At 37.4% G+C, this 22,933-nt stretch overlaps 1 protein-coding gene across 9 annotated transcripts in view; it reads left to right on the top strand.

Moving 5' to 3' along the window:
• Cyld (CYLD lysine 63 deubiquitinase) overlaps window positions 1-22,933 on the top strand; it is a 58,478-nt gene that overhangs the window by 17,879 nt on the left and 17,666 nt on the right. For 6 of the 9 annotated variants that reach the window (XM_023560632.2, XM_063247135.1, XM_005007119.4 and 3 more), the window contains 6 exons: window positions 10,260-10,358; window positions 12,455-12,571; window positions 18,785-19,164; window positions 20,229-20,394; window positions 21,171-21,312; window positions 22,744-22,866. In XM_023560632.2, coding sequence (XP_023416400.1) covers window positions 10,260-10,358; window positions 12,455-12,571; window positions 18,785-19,164; window positions 20,229-20,394; window positions 21,171-21,312; window positions 22,744-22,866 — 1,027 coding nt within the window. The remainder of the gene's footprint in view (window positions 1-10,259; window positions 10,359-12,454; window positions 12,572-18,784; window positions 19,165-20,228; window positions 20,395-21,170; window positions 21,313-22,743; window positions 22,867-22,933) is intronic. The other 3 variants (XM_063247132.1, XM_063247134.1, XM_063247133.1) reach the window with 3 other exon arrangements.

The raw sequence follows: 22,933 nt of genomic DNA, 5'->3' as shown, positions 1-22,933 counted from the left end.
ATATGTCTAGTATATTTTTTCTTTGTATGTATCTTGCTTGGAGTTTTGTTAAACTTTTTGAATTTGAAATTTTAGCACTTATTTAGCCAAATGCTTTTTGTGCCCCATTTGGTTTTATGACTTCAATTAGCTATCCATTAGAATTTTTAATATCATTAGAATTTTTAATAGGGACTGGGGATTTAGCTTAGCAGCATAGGCGCCTGCCTTGCAAGCGCGTGGTCCTGAGTTTGATCCCTGGTACCGATAAAAAAAATTTTTTTTTAATATCTCTCAAGCCCTTGAGGTTTTAACTTTTTTCAGTTTTTTTCCTCACTGTTCTTGAGATGATTTCTTTTGTTCCATCTTCAACTTTGCTGACTTTCCTTCCTTTGATCCTCATAGTGCTGTGACATTGTCTAAGGGCTGGGTAATTTATAAAGAAAAGAGGTTTTACTTAGCGTACACTTTTACCAACTCTAAATCGAAGATTGAGTGTCCTTGTTTGTTTGGTTCTGCCGAGGGCCTCCTGCTGGGAGAGCATGGCAGAGGCAGAGGCGAGGCCTGTGAGAGGGAAGCGGGAGCAGGGCTGCTGTGGCACTCTCCGAAGACCAGCATCCATACCCCCCCCCCCATTCTCCAGCGACCTCAGTGCTTTCCACTAGGCTCCACCTCCTGAAAGGGCCGCCCCTGTGCTGCCCTACTGGGGACCAAATTGGCAGCATATGAGCTTCTGAGGGATGCACAGAGACCATATTCAAACCCCATGGCATCATCCAATGAATTTTTTTTTTCAGATACTGTATTTTGATGTTTTTCAAAGCTCTATTTTTTTTAACATTTTCTTTCTGAGTCTTTTGTTTGTTTTGTCTAGTTTTTATTTCTTTGATCAAGGATTTCTTCTTTAAGCATATTTTCCTTGTTTCTTTGTGCATGTACTATAGTTCTGGCTGCTGTTTTAAATATCTTTGTCTGTTAAATCCAAAATCTTTATCATCTAGAGATTGATAGCTGTGGTGATTTTTTTTTTTAATTTTTGCAATTAGGCCATGATTTCTTTGTTTTTTTGCTTTTTGTATGTGGGACAATTCTGGACTGTATCCTTGTGCTGCTATTCTTTTGAGTATCCTCATAATCTTCTGCTTTTTTCATTCAATATAGCCTGCATACAGGGGTTTTTTTAAAAATTTTTTTTATTTTGTCAAAGTTTATATGCATCATCTACAGGAGAAATGGTCTAGTAGGAACTCACTCTACCACAGCAGTTCTGTTTTTCAGTTGTATACATTTTTGGATATAGAGGTATTTATTCAAGAGAAGATTTCCCTGGGAAGGAATGGTGACATTTGTGGTTTTAATTTTACCATGTTTTATTATTTGAAATATTTTCCTTTTATAGTGTAACAGTTTTCTTTTTCTCATGGTTCTTGGGATAGAACCTAGGACCTCAGGCATTCTAGGCAAGTGCTCTAACGGGTCTCTTAAACCCTACCTTTGAGTTGTTAAGGTTTTTTGTTTGCCTCTTTTCTCTCCCTCCTTTTCTTCTTGCCATTGGAGTTAGTATACAACCTTCATAAGAAGATTCTTTCAGATTGGAGCCTAGAATTCTTAACCTGTAGTGATTTTACTCCCAGGGGACATTTTGCAGTGTTTTGTTTGTCACCCTGAGGTGGGAGATACTATTGATATCTATTGGGTAGAGACCAGAGATGCTTAGAAACATCTGATGGGACACTCCACAGCGGGACACAAGAACACATTATCTGGTACAAACTGTCAGTGGAGCAAGGTTGAGAACAGTTTCAAACACATTGTGATAGCTGCACTAGTTTTATGATGGTAACTAGCTAAATGGTAAAGGGATTTCCTTGTAAAAATTTTGCCTAATATATTCTTGAAGGGATAAACAATTTTGGCTAATAATATTTTGCCAGAATCACAAAGTTAAATGTAACTTCTCACACCAAATCAAATAACTTTCTGGGTTTCCTATTTAAGTATTATTTTTTTTTTTGATAGTGTTCAAAGGATATTTTTGAAAGCTCAAAATCTTACCCATTTTATGTTGAGTTTAACTATCTGTTTTACCGACTTTTAGTTGCATTTATTTGAATTTTGCATTTTAAAGCTGCATATAGTTTATTACATTGTTATACTGAGCAACTTAGGAAACTGGAGATACCACTGTCATCATTAAAGAGGGAAAGAAATAACTGAAATACAAAGTTGGCTTATGTATAATTGATTGTTTTTCTTGGTTTGTTGTAGAATAAAGATTTAAAGTGCTTTTCCCCCTCACTCTACAGCTGTATTTCTTTCTGAGTATGTTTTCTACCTCTCAATTTGGTTTGAAATGTAAATTATCCTGGGTCCTGCAGTAGCACTTGAAGAAAGAACAGAACAGAACAGAACAGAACAGAACAGAACTACCATTTCTGCTTTTCCTGTGATAGAAATTAATATAATCTAACAAAGAATTTTTCTTTAACAGTATTTATTTTAAAGGCATTTATAAGTATATTTTATTTAAATATTGATACAAATTAAAAGAATAAAAATTTGTGACCTGACTCCCCGGGCAGTCATTTGTGAGGCACTGTGTTCTTCTACATCAGTGGTTGTCGACATCACTGCTGGCTGAGAACAGGGACAAGCAGAGAGAAGAATGCTTTTTGTTTCTTTCTTTTAAAGCTTGGCATTCATAAACCCTGAATAGGACCTAATTAAGAATGATACCAGCTTTTATAACATAATACATAAATTATACTTATTGGCCAACAAAATAAAGCTTGCAAACAGACTTTAAAAACTAAAGTTGTTTAAATAAAAATTAGTTTATTGAATAAATCTTCATCTCTATTTCATGTCATCATTAACATTCTTTTCTTGAGGGAAAAAAAGAGTCATAGTGTCTCCTTTAGTTGCTTAGTTTCTCTTTCTTGCCCAATTACCTTCATTTGTAGGACAAAATTAATATTTCCAGCATTTAAGGAAGATTCTTTTTGGAGCAGTTGAACAGCTGGTGAGATTAGGAAAGAATTCTTCCCAGTCAATTGCTTGTTACTGTTGGCTTCCAGATACTTTAGACTGAAAGATGGAGGAATCTTAGTCTTGCTATAAGTTTCCGTCTCTTCATTGCTGTTTGAAATGCTGACGCGTATGACAGGACACTGTGTTCAGGCTCCTGAAGTTGCTGTGGTGAAGCATATCAATTAGCGGCATCCCTAAATGGCATGCTTCTGCTTTCCCAGCTCAGTCTGTGTCTTTTGCTAGTTCTGGGGGTTAGGGTGTCACTACACTGTACATTCAGTTGCACAGAACTTTTAAAAGGTATCTAGTGAGAACTTTTCCTGGTGATATTGGTCCTCGTTTCCTTACTTTCTTTTGTATCCTTGTGCAGTTTTTTAAATTCAAGATTTGCCTTCCTTTAACCTTTAAAAGCCACCTTCTTAAAAAAGTTGAACAGCTTTCTTGAGATACAGTTGGCATACAATGAGCTGTGCAGATTTAATGTGTGAGTTTGCCAAGTGTTGACGTACTTGTGCGCTCATGAGACCGTCCAGAGAGTGGCCATATCCTTGTCCCCGAAGTATGTCCTTTGGGATTGCTCCCTCTGTCTTTGCCATCTTCACCCCAATTTAGGCAATAAGGGATCATCTTTCTCTCATACATTTTCCAGGATTTTGTATCGGTGAAATAACTTGAATGTACTTCTCTTTTGGAGCGGGGAGGGGTTGGATTGTTGCACTCAGCCTACTTGTTTTCTGATTCATCATTCTTGACCTCTTCATTACTAACACGTACTCCAGTTTGTTCAGTCATTCACCTACTGATGGACATTCGGGTGGTTTCTAGTTTTTGGCCATTATGAGTCATGTGGCTATGAAAATTCATATACAGATCTTTATGCACTCAAATGCTTTTCATTACTTTCCACTACACTTTCTAAGTAAAATGGGTGCTATTGTTAGTGATTTTTTGGATTTGCATTTCATTAGTGATAGGTAATTCCATGCAGCTTTGCATGGACTTATTTTTCATCTGTGTATCATCCTTGGTGCAAATCTTTTGACCATTTTTTTTTATTGCTGAGTTTTGGAATTTATTAATAATTTCTAAATAAAAGGACTTTTTCATGATTTACAAACTTTTTTTTATGATTTACAAACACTTAAAATTATTATAGATTGTCTGGCAGTGAAAGGTTATTTGTCCATTAGCTACTCTGTCCCAGTGGTAGTATCTTGTTAAACTACAGTGCAGCATCACAGTGGGTGCCGACACAGTGTGGTCCAGATACCCAACTTCCCGGTCAGCACACGGGTCCTTCACATTGCCCTTTCACTAGAGCACAGCTTCCCCTCTCATGTTTCCGCTGCCTCCTTAACTTTGACAACTACTAATCTGTTCTCCATTTTCTAAATTTGTCATTTCAAGAGTGTTATATAGAATTGAGTTTTTTGAGATCAGCTTATTCCGCTCAGTGTATTTCTCTGGAAGTTCTGTTTTGTTTTGTACATCAGTGGTTTCTTTCCTTTTGTTATAGATAGTACTCCATATTATAAATGTTCCGCTATTTGTTTGATTTATCCATTGATGCACCTACTTCTTTTTAGTTTTTAGGCTTCATAAAAAAAACATTTTTATAAATATTTGTGTACAGCTTTCTTTTCTTTTTTTTTTCTGTACCATGGATCAAACTTAGGACTTTGTGCTTGCCAGGCAAGGTGCTTTTGCTGCTGAGCTAAATCCCTGGCCCTGTATACAGGTTTTTTGGAGGGAACACAAATCTTCATTTTTGTGGCATAAATGTTCAGATATGCAGCTCAAATAGCATTCACATGATTAGTTTTTAAAGCAACTGTTACACTTTTCCAGAGTGACTGTACTATTTTACATGACCATCGATAGTATAAATAAGCTCATATTTTCACGTCCTTAGCAGCATTTGTTGTTATCCTTATTAATTTTAGCTGTTCTGAAAGATATGGGGTGATAAGTCATTGTGGGTTTCCCTGGTAACTCATGATGTTCAGCATTTTCATATGCTTAATGTCATCTGTAATATGCCTTTTTAGAAAATTCTCTCTTTTGCCTAGATTCTAATTAGATTGTTTGTTATTGTTGAGTTTTTTGTTTGTTTGTTTTTTTTGAGACAAAGTCTTCCTGTATAGTGTAGGCTGGCCTTTAGCTCGTTTATGTAGCCCAGGCTGTCTTGAACCATGGTGATCCTCCTGCCTCACCCTCCCGAGTGCTGGGGTTATAGGTGTGTACCACCATGTCCAGCTTATTGAGTTTTGATAATTCTTTATATAGTATAGATACAGTGGTAGTGCTTGGTTAGATACATGATTTACAAATATTTTCTCCTGATCTGAAGCTTATCTTTTTAGCCTCTTAACAGAGTTCACAGGGCAAAAAGTTTTGATTTTACAAGTCAAATTTATAAAATTTTCCTTTTTCAGATTCATGCTTTTGGTGTCAAGCCCAACAACTTTTGCCCAATCCTAGATTTGGAAGATTTTCTCCTTGATTTTAAAAAGTTAAAGTATAGTTTTTACATCATTAGTAGAAAAAACCTTGAACTTCAGACCTTCAACCTATTAAAACATACTTCAATAATGTTAAGTATATTTACGTGTTTTGTGTATGTCACTGCTATCTGATTTTTTTTTTTTTTTGTCATTCTGAGTGGAAATCCTGTATCTACTTTCTTCTGCCTTCTTTTTGCAGCTCAACTGGCAACTACTAATCTGTCTGTATGGAATTACCTGTTCTGGATGTTTCATATAAATGATTTTTGTGACTGACCTTTTTACTTAAAACATATCTTTTTCAAGGCTTATCCTACTGTATCAGGAATTCAAGTCCTTTTTATAGATGAATAACGTTCTAGTGAATTTTGTTTATCTGTTCATCAGTTGATGGACATTTAGATTGTTTCTAGTTCTTGACAGTTATAAAAATGTTGCTGTGAACATTTATATAATGGTTTTTCTGTAGCATGTGTTTTTAGTTCTCTTGAGTATATGACTAGGAGTGGAATTACTCAGTCATGGTAACTTTTATGTTTAGTTATTTCTGGAGCTGCCAGATTGTTTTCAAAGTGACCACACTATTTTATCACCCACCAACAATACATGGAATTTTTTTGTATCCTATTTCTTTTCATTTTCTTTTTTTTAGTAGTCAGAGTTTTAGATCTTTCATTTAACTCCATGACCCATTTTTAACTGATTTTTGTAAGATATGTGCCTTAGAAGTTTCTTTGATTTTAATCTTATGGATATTTTATTGTTCTAGCACCATTTGTTGAAAAAGCTACCTCTCTTCCACTGGCTTGTTTTCGTTACTTTACTCAGAATCATTTGAGCATATTTGTGAGAGCCTGTTTCTTGGTTCTCAGTTCTGTTCCATTGATCTGTATGTTTTAGCCTACTGCCAGTACCATACAGTCTCAATACTTAGGCTAAATAGTAAGTCTTGTAAATAAAAGTACTTACAAAAATATTTTAACTGTTCTAGGTCTTTTGCTTCTCCATGTATATTTTAGAATTGAATTGTGTATATCTATGCAAAATCTTGATATTTTGCACTGAGTCTAATTTTGGGGAGAATTGATGTCCTTTGGCTACAGAGCTAACTTTTTGAGGCTTCCTTTTGTCACTACCCATGGATGTTTCTAGGTTGCTGACTTCTGCAGCTCTAAGACTGGTATATGTATGCAGTGAGAAGGAAACCTAGAGAAAAGCCCATTATGTGGTTGCTTGAATCTGAGGTCCCGAGGTGCTCTCTATACTCCTGTCTACTTTCAACATTTTCTAATATTTGTTTTATAAATTGTGTCCAAAATTTAGCAGGATGAATAGGAAAAATTATATCTACTCCATCTTCCTAAAAGTGGGAAGTTATACCTCCTAAATTTACAGTTGGTTTTCAAGGTCATTTTATATTAGTACATAAATTGCACAAGAAATCTTTCAAGTTATTGCTTTGTATTTTATGAATATATCATAAACTTTTAAAAGCCAGTCTCCTCCCATGATTTAAATTGTCTTCAGTCTTTTTCTTTTATAAATAGTACTTCTGTGAATAACTTTGTATATGCATATTTATCAGATTGCATATGTGCTAGTAGGGGGGCTAAAAGCTAACTTCCTAGGACTGCTAGGCCAAAGTGGGTGTGTAGTTTATATTTTGATAGGTGGTGATAAATGCCTTCTACAGAGATTGATTGTCAGTCTGAATCTCCCTCAGTGTTATCTACTGAGGCAGGATTTCTGGTTCTGTGAGACAGAGCCCTGGAAAGGATAGTTTGAATCACCAGATCTCAGCATGCAACTCTGATGTTATCTAAGGTGTCATAAATGGATATAATTTTATATACAGTTGTCCAAAATAAGGAGTTCATTCTGATTCATAATTCACATAGGGAGATTTTTGAATAACTGCTGTGTATGGTACACTTGATAGCAGATTTTGTAATACTTCATTCTAGTCAAGTGAATTTATATTTTCTTCACAAGGTTTTTCTGTGATGGTAAATTGTCATTTGGGTCTGAATTATGCTGTGGCTGGTGATGTTAAGCAGTGTATCAATTAAGCAATTTCTCTCAATTTAATGAATCATTCAATTACACAGACATTGCATTTGATTTGTAAAAACTTATTCACTAGTTTGCTGTTATGATTTTTAGCATAAGTATTCTCCAAGGGATTTTTCCTTCTCTGATTAAATACATGGGAGTAATAGGTAAACTGCTAGTGTTGTCATTTTGAATGCAGTTCAGCTGAGTATATATTATGCACACTTTAGGTCTTTATTTTTTTTGCCCAACACACTGTTCATGTTGTTGTGTATAACAATACACACCTTCTTACTGTTTTATAGTATTCCACTGTATGAATAGGCCACAGGTTTTTTTTTTTTTTCTTTTGTAGAATTGATTATTTACAGCTTCTGGTTATTATAAATAGGATTGCTGTGTGTATTTTGGTATACTCTCCTTGGTGGTCATATCTTGCTATTTGTTCTAATATCTTTAATCATGATTATTTTAATCTTATAGCATTCTCTGCTGAATGTTTTCCTTTGTTTTCTGTAAGTTAGCCATCTCTTAAAATTTATTTGAGGCGTGGGGATTTAGCTCAGTGGTGTAAGTACCTGCCTGGCAGGCACGAGGCTGTGAGTTTGATCTCTAGTACAAAACAAAATTTATTTGAATGAGAAGTCTTTGTTTTATGATCTATGTGGTTTTGGATCATGATCATAGTTATGAAGAAGTAATAAGAAATATTTGGTACATAATGACTGGATGGCAAACTAGATGTGGTTAGAATTTTATTGCAATGTCCTGTTCCTTAAAGTTGACATTTGACTTCTTCTCAATGTCTCTGGCAGAAGATAACCATAGTTTCCAACTCCACAGTTCTGTAGTTCACATTCCCAATTCATAGAACCTTCTCCACCTCATCTGTTTGGTCCAAGAGTACTCAAGGCTGCCTTGACAGCTTGATGGAGGGAAGACTGTCCCAAGAATTTGTTTACAGTGCCTGTTAACTGTGGATGTATGTGTGTCGTTCATTAATGGAAATATGTCTTTCCAAACAGGTATATGCAGTTAATTGCAATTAATGGTGGAAATTAATATTCTGTAGTCAGTTTATCTTCTATAATTTGGGAACTTTTCCCAGTGCAAAGATCTTCCTTCCACAGTAGCTGTCATAGGTGACATTTATAGATATCTGAATGGTAACATCATAAAAGTATTAGTAAATAATATTTCTTTTACTGTAACACTTGTTAAAGTCATGGTTAATTAGTATACTTTTTGAGTTAAAATCATATTCCAGTATCCTACTTGCCCACCTTCTGACCAAATTTAAAATATGTAGTTTAATGTGTATTCTTCTATTCCTCCAACCCTGGAAAATGTTACCAACCATAATTTACATAAAATTAATTCAATATGAATTTCCTTTTTTAAAACAATGGCCTTTTTCTTGTATTTAAAATGTAAAAATTTTCCTTTATTTTCTTTCTGTCCTCAAAAACCCACTGTGGGTGATACTGTTTTTGCTCATATACAGCTTTATCAGGTATGACTCCTGAATGTCATGTTGGACTTCACAAATGTGTTGTTTTACTTCTTAAGAATAAAACTTTTCATACTAATTCTTCCACATTTATTTGACCGGTATTTGAGTATCTCACAAATGTAACTGGACTTGAAGCTTTAAAATGGTCTTTATCAAAAACAAGGTTGCTAGATTTATTACATCAGTACTTCAAAGAGAAGTTTAAGGTGTTTTCTCTAAAAATATTACTCTTGCGTGTTTCTACTTTCCACACTATTAATCTATGTATAATTCTCCATGTTTTTCCTGTTTATTTGTGTGTTTGCATTCATATCTGTGTTGTTCTTAACATATATATGTTTTTAAAACTAACATATTCCCAATGAACTCATTTCTAACTGTGATAACATATTCCTGTGCAGGGTTTTCTCAAACTGTGTTCTATGAAATATATTAATCTCAGATACTAAGTAGAATGGTATAAAAAAGTATTATCAAATAAGTTTACTCTACCTAAACCTAAGAGACTCACAGGGTGCACTAGGATAGTAAAGATTCTGGTTTTATGCAGTAAAGAAATTGGCTTCATCTCCATATCTTCCAGAAATCTTTGAGTGTGGAACACTTCATAATACAGAGGGGTGTTCTGAGCATACTGATTTGAGGAATAGAGCAAAAACTGTGAATAAAGATTTCTTTGTAGTGTTTTAAAACATGAAATAGCTGAGCGTGGAGTCCTATGTGTGTAATTCCAGCATTCTGGGAGACTGAGGCACAGGATTCCAAGTTTGAACCTAGCTTGGGCAACTTAATGACTTAGTGAGATAATCTCAAAATAAAAAAGAGGTGGAGATGTGGCTCAGTGTGAAGTGGCTGAGTTCAGTCCCCAGTACTACAAAAGGCAAACAAACACACACACACACAAAAACCAACCAATAAGCAAAATCCATTGCATATTATTGAATTTTCAAAACTTTGAAGCATTTAGCTGAATTGTATTTTGGAAGTATGCTTTCTTAGATTGTATTTTGAAGTACAGTATTGCTTTTTTTGGGGTGGTCTTTAAAGAGAATTTGTAAAATTGTAAAATTATACTTTTTGTTGGAAAGAAGCTTTTTTGTTTTTGTCACTATTGTTGTTTTCTTATTTCTATTCCATAAAAAATTTGCTTTTATCTTCAAAAAATACGTTTACTGTTTCAGATAGCATGACACAGGAAAGGAGGCCTCCCAAACTTGCCTTTATGTCACGAGGTGTTGGGGACAAAGGTTTATCCAGTCACAATAAACCAAAGGTTACAGGTATGGATTAATAAGATGCAGTTCTTGGTAATTTACACAATACTTGATTTTCCCAGGCATTAAAAAAGGTTCTAAACTACACTATGACGTATACATAGACTTACTTCTTTTAAACATTTTTAAGTGGATAGTGTTGCTAAAACCATCAATTCCCTACCTTTTATCTAATAAGTTTCCTGTAGTACTTGAATGTTTTGCTGGTCCATGATCAGTTGATTTTGGAAGCCTCTGTTTTTGAAGTGTGTGTGTGTTTGCACACGCGCGTGTGCATGCACACATGTATACATAGCATAATGTTGCAACTGTGTAATCATATAGGAAAGAGTTATGTAGGTTAAAGTTCACTGGAGATAATATGGATTTTGCTAACTAGATGTGACACAAATTAAATTCCAAACTGCTAAGCAAAAATTTTTGTCTGTCTTCCAGAACTTCCTCATGATGCATGTTGAATGTACTTCTTTTTCTGTTGGCTGTGCCATATTCTGTAGATTTATAGGGTGGTAGTTAAACAAATCCAACAGCTCATTTAGAAAGCAGCACTCTGAGAGGCTGAGACAGGAGGATCACAAGTTTGATTTCAGCCTAAAACTTAACAATTTAGTGAGATCCTATCTTAAAAAATACAAGAAGGGGCTTATATTCATTCCTTCCTTCCTTGATTCCCTTCTTCCCTGTCTTCTTGCTTACTCTCTTTCCTCTTCTTCTCTTCAACCTTTTCTTTCCTTCTTTTTCCTCTTCCTCATTCACCTCTTCCTCCTCCTATTCCCCCTTTCCTGTCTTCCCCTACTCTCCTGTCTCTGTCCATCTGTTTTCTTTCTTTCTTTCTTTCTTTCTTTCTTTCTTTCTTTCTTTCTTTCTTTCTTTCTTTCTTTCTTTCTTTCTTTCTTTCTTTCTTTCTTTCTTTCTTTCTTTCTTTCTTTCTTTCTTTCTTTCTCCTTCCTTCCTTCCTTCCTTCCTTCCTCTTCCTTCTTCTCCCCCCCCCCGCCTCCTCTTCCTTCTTTTCATATTGGTTATTATTTTTCCAAGGATGGCTTTGACCTCTTGGCCTCTTGCCTTAGCCTCCTGAATAGCTGGAACTACTGGTGCATGCCCGTGATGGAGTATCAATTATGTTACGCAGGTCTGAGTTACAGGTACAGAATGTAGAGCTATCCACTTGAAATGAGGGCATGGACTTGGCTTCTGTGTGGGTTCTGAAGACTCATTGCTCTCTGCTGAGACATGCTTAGGGAACACGTGTCTGGAAATGTCTGTGGCACAACTGTACTAACTCTTACATTTAATAATGTAGAAGAAATAATTGTGCTACACTTTTCAGACATGATGAAATGAAGTGATAAATTTGTTGATCAACAGTTCTAAAACATTTAAATATTGAATCATTTTTCTTTAAAAATTTTTAATTTATATGTTTGTATGCCCAGCATTGGGCCTAACACCTTGTGTGTGGTAAGCAGGTGCTCTGTCCCTGGGATACATCCTCAGCCTAAACTTTTACATCTTTTCAAACTTAATTTATGCACTAATCTGTAATACAGCATTTTAAGATTATGTTCTTCTGACAGCAATTGGTTTAAAATACATTCAGGTATCACTTCTGACAAGAATACATTTTGAGAATCGTGTCATTAGGTGATTTTGTCTTTGTGTGAACATCACAGAGTGTACACAAACCCAGCTGGTATAGTCTGCTACATACCTAAACACTGTCATATGTATGTCTGTCCTTTATTGAAACATTGTTATGTGATGCATGGCTGAGACAGTTAAATTTGTGAACCAGTAGATTGATCACATGCAGTGGGGAATGGTAATCTTTAGAAATAAACTATACCGTATGGAATGATTTCTTGGAGCAGTTTGCATTGAAAAAACTGAGCAGGCTTTAATTTTTCCTGTTCCCTTCCTGCCTTGACTCTAAAGGGTCACCAATATTTTAAAAGCTGAAGACAATAATAAAATATGTTGTGTTTGTATTCATCTACAGGTTGTACAAACAGGTGTTAACATTATATGCATATTAATTTGTCTTATTAAAAAACTGTTACAACATACTGACTGTATTTTTAAAGAAAACTTTTCTTGTCTCCTAGGATCTACCTCAGACCCTGGAAATAGAAATAGATCTGAATTATTTTATACCTTAAATGGGTCTTCTGTTGACTCACAGCCACAATCCAAATCAAAAAATACATGGTACATTGATGAAGGTAATCTATAATTTTAGTGTTCTTTATAATGAACTCATGTATTTAACTCATCAGAAAAAAAGGATTTAGAAAATCAGTATTTGCAGTTTTTTGAAACAGAATATATAGACTTTTGTTAATATTGTTAAATTAAAATGTACACAATTTGAGCTGCAATGCTGTTAAGATTAGTAAAACATTTAAAATGTTTAGTAGCTTGCTCTCTTAATGATCTACTCAGAGTACAAGATCTCTAAAATCAATTGAATTATTTGAAAGCTTTTCTGTCTGGGTCTGTCTTGATCTCTTTAAAGCACTCCCTTTAAAAAATTCCACATTCCCTTGGTTCTGGTACATCTTTTTCTTCTGGCATGTTCATTTTCTTGTCCATCTGTTCAGCAAATATTTATTGAGGTTTATTATATGCCAGACATTCTCTGAGGTTATAGTGCTGAGAAAAAAAAATGACATTGTCCTTGCCCTTTTTGGGTTTACAGTCAATCTGTTAGGTAAAAATTATTCAAAAGCACATGTGGAGTTGCAGTGGAATCAGGGCAATGACTGGAATTCTGTGGGTGATTTTTCCTAGGAGCATGAGTGTCTTCAGGGAGAATGACAGCTGCCTAAGTTCACAGAGTAGTAGATGGCACAGTGACAGAGGACAGAAGGGCATTTTAGGCAGAGGGAACAGCATATGAGAAGGCCTGTGGAAGAATGAAGTTTACTGTTTTCTAAGCCCAAAAGACTTACTCTAGCTAGAGCAGAGACAGACATGACTTGTAATGAGATGAAAACAGAGTGGCAGCAGAGCCAGGCCATATGGATGGATCCTGGAGTGCCCCATGAAAAAGAAGTGGCGAGCTACTGGAGGATTTTCAGCAACAGATGGAGTGGCTAGGTTTGCCTCTTGGAAAGGTCATTCTGGATATCGGGCAGACAGTAGGTTGAAATGGGGATAGTGTGAATGTAAAACCACCTCTGAAGGTCTCATAACTGGTTGCAGTATCTGGGCCTAGACTTGGGGGAAGACATGGAGAGAAGTGGATAGATCTGAGATTCAGTCGAATGGACAGGACTTATGTAGGGATGGAAGGAGAAATTTTGGAGAAAAACCGTGTCAGTGGTGACCTCTGATTTACTGGCTTGCATACTTAGATGGTGGTACAAGAAGGGGAAGAACTTGATTTTGAACACTTTGAATTGAAGGGACCTTGTCAGCTTCCTAGAAGGGAATCATCAAGTGGGCAATTGGATGTGTGAGTTTGGAGCTTAGAAGAGAGATAAGAGCTAGAGAAAGAAATGCATAGGTTGTCATCACAAAGTGGTTAAAGTCCTTTGACTAGTATTCGGTAAGGACAGAGAACATGGAGGACATAGGTTGTGACTGAACCCTGAGGAGCTTAATGGCTAGGGTGAAGGAAGATAAACCATCAAAGAAGACAGAGGAAGAATGTAGAGGGAAAATCAAGAAGCCAAGGAGCAAATGGACAGCATATTGAATGCTGAGAGGGCAAGCAAGGTAAAGACCACAAGATATCCACTGGATTTAGTCAACAAGTCACTGATGGCCTTCATAGTTCTCTCATGGGAAGAAATTTCATCAGAGGCCAGATTGGAGTGTGCTGAGGGTATGGGGCAAAGACATAGAGACAGGAGGCAGAAGTGTGAAACGTGAGTATGGGTGCATCTCCCTACTTCTCCCTCTCTCTCAGTCATATCCACTTATCACCAAGCCCTCTTGACTTCTTCATCCTTAATATCACTGGACTCTCTCCCTGCTTCTTCATTTCTAACAACCATGATATTAATTCAGATCTTTGGTTTGTTCTTTTCTGGAATAGTATGGAGGCGTTTAACTAGTTTCCTTTTATCAGAATGATTCTTTTTAAACTTCGTTCAGGATAACAGCCACACCATCATCGTCGTAGTCATCATCTTCATCATCATTGAGCTGACATTTCTTGACCACTTATGATATGCCATTATGATGTTTATATACTTTGCTTTATTTTATCCTTATAGCAAATTTATGAAGTAGATACTTTACATACATGTTAGTTACAGTAGTTAAATAGCTTTCACAGTGTTGCATGTCTAATAATAGTTGAGTCAGTGTTCAGCCAAGATCTGTTTCTGAAGATGTGTCTGTCCATGCCTTTGCACAATATATGGCAATGTTTCCCTACTCTTGAAGATAAGCATCCAAATCCTGACTTTGGCATGGTGGACTCTTTATGGTGTGGCCTCTATCTCAGTTCTGTTCTGTTTTCCTGCTGCATCCACATTGGACCGATTCCTTTATTAGGATACACTGTTCTTTCTGTGTCTCTGTCTCAGTCTCGCTTCTGTTCTTTTTTCCTGCTGCAGCTACTTTGGACTGGCTCCAGTCTCTGTCTCTGTCTCTCTGTATTGCTTCTACTGCCTGGAAGTCATTATCATTCTTCCAGGTTCATGGTCTGACTTACTACTATTTGTCTCTGAAATGTCAGCTCTTTAGTTTGTCTGTAAAGCCTTTCCTTTGTTCTTCTGCCTCTCCTTGGTTACATCAAATGTCCTCAAAGCAGTTTTGCTTTGTCTTTCTCCTCAGCCAGACTGTGAGCTCCTATGCTCAGCACAGGGCTTGAAAGTCAGTAGTTTCAGCAACTGTGTGCAAAGTAAATGAAAATACGAATTTATAGTATTAGAGATCTCTATAATAGATGCGTACAGGACCCATCCTGCTATGCTGTGGTGTAGTCCACTCTTGCCCTGATGTTACTGGTAGATTTGTTAATGTTTAATGGGCCCAGTTTTTTCTAAGGAAAGGAAGCTAGCAATCATAATCTAGGCAGTACCAATTATTCAGGTTTATGCTATAATTTTATCTTTTTTATTCTTAATATGGATTCAGTATTGCACGAGAATGTTCCTGTCTTGGTTACTTTTCTCTCATTGCTGAGACAAAATACCTGATGCCCAAAGTGAAGCAAGGAAAGTTTTATTTAGCTTACAGTTTTTGGAAGTTTTAGTTCATACTCAGCTGGCTCCAAGGCAGGGTGGCGTGGTTGAAGGACAGCCATTCGTGATGGCTGCAAGCAACAAGAGTGAAAGGACAAAAGAGGGAGATATGGCTCCTTCCTTCCCTTATGTTGTATGCTGGCTTGCCATCCTGGGTGGGTGCAGCACTCACATTGCCAGTCCCAGAGCTAGACAACAGTCACAAATGCTAGGTTCAGTTGCCTCTGCGATTGCATGAGGCTGTAGGGGGATGTTTAAACAAACCACACCATTCCACCCTTGACCCCCTAAAGACTCATGTACATCCTTTATGCAAAAGACATTTAGTCCATCTCCAAGTGTTGCTAATGTCCTAACAGTTTCAGCATTGCTGAAAAGTTTAAGTCCCATGACTCCACCAAGATCTAAGGCAAACTCTTAGCTGTAACCCTCTGTACAAATGAAAACAAAGTTAAACACTTCCAACGTTTAGAGGTACAAGCTAAACATTACCATTCCAAAGAGTGCAAATGGAGATAAAACAGAATGGGACCAAAGCAAGTCTAAATCCAGCATGGCAATCATTAAGTCCTGTATTTTCACACTGAGCATTTGAAACGATCTGATTGTGAGCTCCAAAAGGCTTGAGTGACTCCACCTCTACCGCACTTTTGGTGATTTTAGCTCCCATGGCTTTTCTCTTAGGTCCACTCCACTCAGTCCTTGCAGCTTTTCTTAGATGATCTACGCTTCTGGCTTTTCCAAAACTCTGGGTTCTCCATTGCACCTTTGGCTTCACAGTCATAGCTTCACACACTTCCTGGCCTCCCAGGCCTTCTGAAATCAGGTGGAAGCTGCCTTAACCTCAGAACTTGTATATTCTCTATGTGCCTAAAACTAGCATCACATGGATACTGTCAAGGTCTTGCTGCCAGTTGGAGCAGTAGCCAGGCTTTCCTTTCTTTTGGCTTAAGGGGTTAAGTGCTTGGACCGGTGAGTATTCAGAACTTGATTGTGAGGAACAAATTCTCTATATCGCTGCCATTCTGGAACCTGGTGCAGCTATCACCATCTTGGGACAATGTGTGTTCTCTTCTGCCATTCTGGAGCATGGTGATTTGCAGCTTTTTCCTCCAAGCAAAGCTTTTCACTTTTGCAGTTTTGAGACTACAAAGCTTGGGGACCGGCTGCCTCTTTCTATGATGCCTGCAGGCCATCTTTTTAATTTTATGTTTCTTCTCAGTATTCCAGATCTCAGCTCTATCTTTAAAGTCCATAGCTTTCTGGCCAAACTCAAAATGTTTTAAATCATCATTCTGGGCTCTTTGCTCTTGATTCACAACATAAATCCGCTAAAAGCCCCCCAACAATAGCCATGTCACAGCCTCAACATTCGAGTGCCTTGAAATTTCTTCTGCCCAATTAATTAGTCTGCTGTTTTTAATCTTAGTCTCAGACAATCTCTGGACAGGAGCAAAATGTAGACAAACTTTTTGGTAAGCCATAACACACACCATCTGGAGTCCAATAATCAGTGCAGTCCTTTTTCCCAGCAAGAAACTCTTGAGCCTGGTCTTTACCAGCAGGTTACCAGCCTTCTGGTCTTCTGAGCTCTGATCAGTATCTCCCATTCAGAACAACCTGAAGCTTTCCAGGGCTACTCTTTCAGGTGACATCTCTGAACCTTTTCAAACTCTTTACACAAACCATTCCCAAAGGCTCTTGAACCACATGGTCAGATATAGTCAAAACAAGCCCACTCCTCTGGTATCAAATTCTTTGTCTTGGTTACTTTTTTCTCATTGTTGAAAGAACCTGATGCCCAAAGTGAAGCAAGGGAAGGTTTATTTAACTTACAATTTTTGGAGGTTTCAATCCATATTCAGCTGGTTGCAAGGCAGGGTGGCATGGCTGAGGGGAAGCCTTCATGGCAGCTGTAAGCGACAAGAACGAAAGGGCAAAAGAGGGAGGTACGCCTCCTTCCCTTATATTTATTGTATGCTGATACCCACCCTGGGGTGGGTGCAGCACTCATACCGCCAGTCCCAGTGCTGGATGACAAACCAATCCAAATGCTAGATTTAGCTGTCTCCGTGACTGCATTGAGACTTTGGGGGGATATTTAAACAAACTACAGGTTCCTAACTCTTCGATTCTACTAGAATCTAATATGTAATATTTCATAGTATTGGTCCTAAAAGTCCTACATGGAACATAAAAGAATGAAATTTGTATGGAGTATGACTTCATCCTTAAATGTGAAAATAGAAGTGAATTACTTGCAAAAGAATATTGTTCTTTTAGTTAATTTTACAAGTATTAATTTTTTATTTTTTTTGGTACCAAGAGTTGAGCTCCTGACTTTGCACTTGGCAGGGAGGCTACAAGTACTTTCTTGTGTTTGTGGCATAACAAGCACTGTAATTTCAACCAGGGGAAAGACTTAACAAAACTGATTTTCTCATGGAACTTACATTCTAGTTGTATAGTAATACTCCTCTATGAGTGTTACTTTATATGTGTTTCACAAGTGTCCTTTTCCCTTTTCTTTTTCTTTGTTTTTAAAGCTTATCATCTCTTATGTGTCCCATAGGCTATTTAGAATTGATTCTTAGTTTTTGACATCTTTTTGTACTGATTTCTATCTTAATTAACTAAAGACAAAGAATATATCTTAGGTAATGCCAATCAGTAATGAATTTCCAAAAATTTACATTTGGGTTCCGACCCAGCCCGCGGGTCAATCTGTGGGGTAACCACCTGGAGGAGGAACAGGGATTAACAAAGACAGGGCAAGAGACAAAGAGAGACAGAGACAAATTGAGGAAGTCCAATCAAGTCTCGTTTATTGAGGAAGTGATCGCAGCTTTTATAGGGCAAGGGCGGGGTGGTGGGACAGGAAGAGGCTACGGGGTGATCTCTGGTGGCTCATCATCACGTCCGTGTATGTGATGTGAGTAGGAGAGGATCATGGTTGATGTAGGCACACTATGTGCCCATATAAGAGAGAGGCAGGGAGACAGCAGCGGGGCGGTAGCGTGGCGCCCTACAGGGTTCCATTGATTGAGGTAGGAAAGTTTGGAGTTGAGAAAGAGAAGCAAGAACACTATTGTAGGGATAATAAATTAGTACATGTAAGAATCCTAGCAGAGAGGTCAGGTGGACAGTTGAACTAGATCTATGTATTGATTTTTAGAGATGTAAGGCATATCCACTATTCTTGGACAAATTTCCCTAATTAAGAATAATTTTTTAAAGTTGCAGAAGATCCTGCAAAGTCACTTACAGAGTTATCTCCAGACTTTGGACATTCTTCACCACCGCTGCAGCCTCCTTCCATGAACTCCTTGTCCAGTGAGAACAGATTTCACTCTTTGCCCTTCAGTCTGACAAAGATGCCCAACACCAATGGCAGTATGAGTCACAGTCCACTCTCACTGTCGGTGCAGTCTGTGATGGGTGAGCTGAACAGTGCCCCTGTGCAGGAGAGTCCGCCTTTGCCTGTGTCCTCCGGTAACTCACATGGGCTCGAAGTGGGCTCACTGGCTGAAGTGAAGGAGAATCCTCCTTTTTATGGGGTCATCCGCTGGATTGGTCAGCCACCAGGGCTCAATGAAGTACTAGCTGGACTGGAACTGGTAATTTAATTTCACCTATAAAATGTGGTTCTTTTCTATGTTGAGTTTTGTGAAGATTTTTCCTGCGCGCGCGTGCGCGCGCGCGCGCGCGTGTGTGTGTGTGTGTGTGTGTGTGTGTGTGTGTGTGTGTCTTTGGGTCTTGGGGTTTTCTTCTTGTTGTTGTTGTTTTTGGCAAACTGTTGTATTTGTCAGAAAAGCCGTGACTAGAGAAAAATATTTTTCCTGTGTAGCCTGGCTTTTCTTTGCCACTCCTTAAGCTTTTGATAAATTATTTTAATGTTATTTAGTCTATATTGGGAGAATAAGAATTGGCTTTTAAGTGAATGTATTTAGATTCCTTTTATTAAATGGAATGCAGTAACAGCTGTTAACAGCTTTTTCCTTCCTCAGCTTCTTCCTCCACAATGATGTATCAATTATGACTTTAAAGTTAACCACCTAAATATGTACAGATCTTTTGAGCTCTTGGTAGAGGGAAAGATTTTCCCTTTGGAGTTCATCAACATTTCACAATCAGGAGAGGAAAATATGGATGCATTTAGCCTGTATTTCTTGGGTTATGGTTTTTTGCTTGCTTGTTTGTTTCCATACTAGTGTATAAAGGGAGGGAGGGAGGGAGGGAGAGAGAGTATGTGTGTTAAAATAATTATCTTCCTCATTCCACTCAGTTTCATTTACTGATTTATTTATATTTCTGGGGATGGAACCCAGGGCTTTGTGTATTCTGGGCAAGTGCTGTAACACTGAGCTGCATTTCCCAATTCATCCCTCATTTTGCTACATGTGAAAATGGTACAGGAAATTCAGTTAAGTAAGGAAGAGACCGGCATACATTCTGGAAGGAATGCATTAAGGACCTCCTGCAGGATTAAGGAATTACACTGTTAAATTATTGGCTGTGGACGAAGGCACCAATCCCTTCTTGATATAATTCACAGTACATAGATAAAGAGAGATTTCAGAGAAAGGGGAATCTAGGAACACATCTTCAACACCTAAGTTCTTTGAGTGCTGTCTTTCTAAAGTCATATATATTTATATATATGGAAGCTTTTGTTTTGCAGGAGGATGAATGTGCAGGCTGCACAGATGGAACCTTTAGGGGCACTCGGTATTTTACCTGTGCTCTGAAGAAGGCGCTGTTCGTGAAACTGAAGAGCTGCAGGCCAGACTCTAGGTTTGCGTCCCTGCAGCCTGTCTCCAATCAGATCGAGCGCTGCAACTCCTTAGGTAGGGGATGCTTTCCATTTATTTACTAATAAGAAGGGATTCCATTTCATACCATTTTACAGTAGGAATGGTACAGTGCTTAAATGATTTTTTATTTTGCAAATATTCTTCAAACTAGACCTTTTAAGAGAATTAGTTAGGAAAAGTGAGAAATAGGTTATGTTTTTGCCTGTCCTGTTGACTAAGCATTTAATTTTCAGGAGCATGTAAAGTAGAAATTGAAATATGACTCTTTTTGCACTGATTCCCTCCTCATTTTGTTAAGTACCTCTGTCAGCATGTCCCATCAAGAAATTAGCCTTTAGCTTGATGAATACAAGCGACTGTCCCCATCACTTGGAATGGGGGGCAGTTTCATGATGCTGTCCCTTCCAGTTCTGGACAGTAGTGGTGCAGCATCTCAAAGGTCAAGCAGGTGTAAATAGAAAATGCATCTTTATGAAGAACATTTTTTGTAATCTTGAGGTAACACTTTGGATTTTTTTTTCAGACTTGAAAATGAAGCATTTTGGATAAATAATAAAATGTAATGGAAACAATATGTTTTACTTTGACAGATGCTCTTTACACATTACCTAATACTCTAACGTGTTTTTGCAATTGTGGATGAAGTGAGATTGAAAATGAACAATAGCATTTTTTATAATATAGGCTGAATAGCAGTTAACCAAAGGTTGAAAAACAAATTTTGCATCAACAAACCAAAAGATATTTTAAAATGAAGACATGTATGCTGTAATAATTTAAAAGAATTCTTTTCATTTTTATCATTTCAGCATTTGGAGGTTATTTAAGTGAAGTGGTAGAAGAAAACACTCCACCAAAAATGGAAAAAGAAGGTTTGGAGATAATGATTGGAAAGAAGAAAGGTATCCAGGGTCATTACAATTCTTGTTACTTAGATTCCACCTTATTTTGGTGAGTTTATAATGGGGACAGGTACCTCTGTGTGTGTGTGTGTTTGTGTGTGTGTGTGTGAGAGAGAGAGAGAGAGAGAGAGAGAGAGAGAGAGAGAGAGAGTGTGTGTGTGTGTGTGTGCTTGTATGTCTGTATGTGAGACAGATCGCCAGCTGCTTCTGAGAAGGGGAACTGGGGATGGGGATCAGGAAAGGGAGATTCACCTTCCATAATATACTCTTTGGGAACTTGGCATATCTATATCTATTTCTCCATCTAAGAAGCCAGTATAAAAAGTAAAGCAGTGAATAATGAGTAAGGGGTAAAGGATGGTAATACATGTGGGACAGATACACCAGGGGCATCTGAAATGAGTAAATACGGTATCTTTGTGCACATAGCAAAAAATGACTTACTGGTTGATGTGTGCCCTATTTTAGTAGGTAGAGGTGATCATAAAATGACTTTATTTTAAAAATGTTTTAATAGAATTACCGTTGCCCTCATATATGTAGTTTTTTTTCCAAAAATGGAACGGCTTGCCAGGGATTTAGTTCAGTGGCATAAGTGTCTGCGTTGCAAGCACAGGGTCACGAGTTTGATCCCTGGTACAAAAACAAAACAAAACAAAAAACCCCCCCAAAACCAAAATGGAACAACTTAACATGGCAAACAAGCATCATTAGGCTCTGAAGATTGAAGGTAGAGTCTTGAGGCTCTGAGGATTGTGCGGTACTAGTTAAACTGAGATAACTGGCCAGTCCTGCACTCTGTGTTGTTGTAATTAGGAAGTACACTGTATTGTTGTTAATATGGGATGTTAATATGGGATGTTCACATTTGCAAAGCAGGGGAAAAAATGATGGTGGTGAGCCATTTTGTTGGCATAGTACTTTCAGTCTCCCGGTATGCTGACATAAACAGGCCTTGTAGCATGAATGGAATATTCTTCAGATTTCCTGATAAAAATCAGGTTCTCTTTTCTTTCACACTACCAAGTTTCAGCTGTTAGTCATTCATGAGTGATTTTAAAGAACTTTAGGACTTTGCAAAGGTATAGAAAGAGAGAAAGGAGTTATGGTATAGTGTTTGTTCTGAGAAATAATTTCCACACTTCCTCCCATGGTTGTTGTGTGACTCAGATTTGTGGCCCTCTTTTAACTTTTACCCAGAAGTTTGGTTTCTTAATACACTTGGGCATATTTTTATCCTTTAACACTGTCAATCTATAGTTTGCCTTCTTGATGTTTGTTTTCTCCCCACTGTGAAAAGCTCTCTAGACCCTGATAATTGAAATATGGGAATCCTTACAAGGCTCTTAGTCCCTACGTTCATGAAAAACATGCAAGTACACACTTAATGTATGTGCAAGACTTAGCTTCTTTTTAGAATCAGTTTCCTAACAAATGGCATGTTTGTAACATGAGAAAAAATACTGTTCTTATCTTGCAGCTTATTTGCTTTTAGTTCTGTTCTGGACACTGTGTTACTTAGGCCCAAAGAAAAGAATGATGTAGAGTACTATAGTGAAACACAAGAGCTACTGAGGACAGAAATTGTTAATCCTCTGAGAATGTAAGTAGACGATACATGTTTTGCCTTTAGATATTCTGTTTGCTCTTTTCTGATACAGGAATTGATT

This window comes from Cavia porcellus, unplaced genomic scaffold, assembly GCF_034190915.1.
Source record: "Cavia porcellus strain 051 isolate PalLab524CR breed Dunkin Hartley unplaced genomic scaffold, mCavPor4.1 scaffold_4, whole genome shotgun sequence".
NCBI lineage: Eukaryota > Metazoa > Chordata > Mammalia > Rodentia > Caviidae > Cavia > Cavia porcellus.
This window is presented reverse-complemented; position numbering and strand designations above follow the sequence as displayed.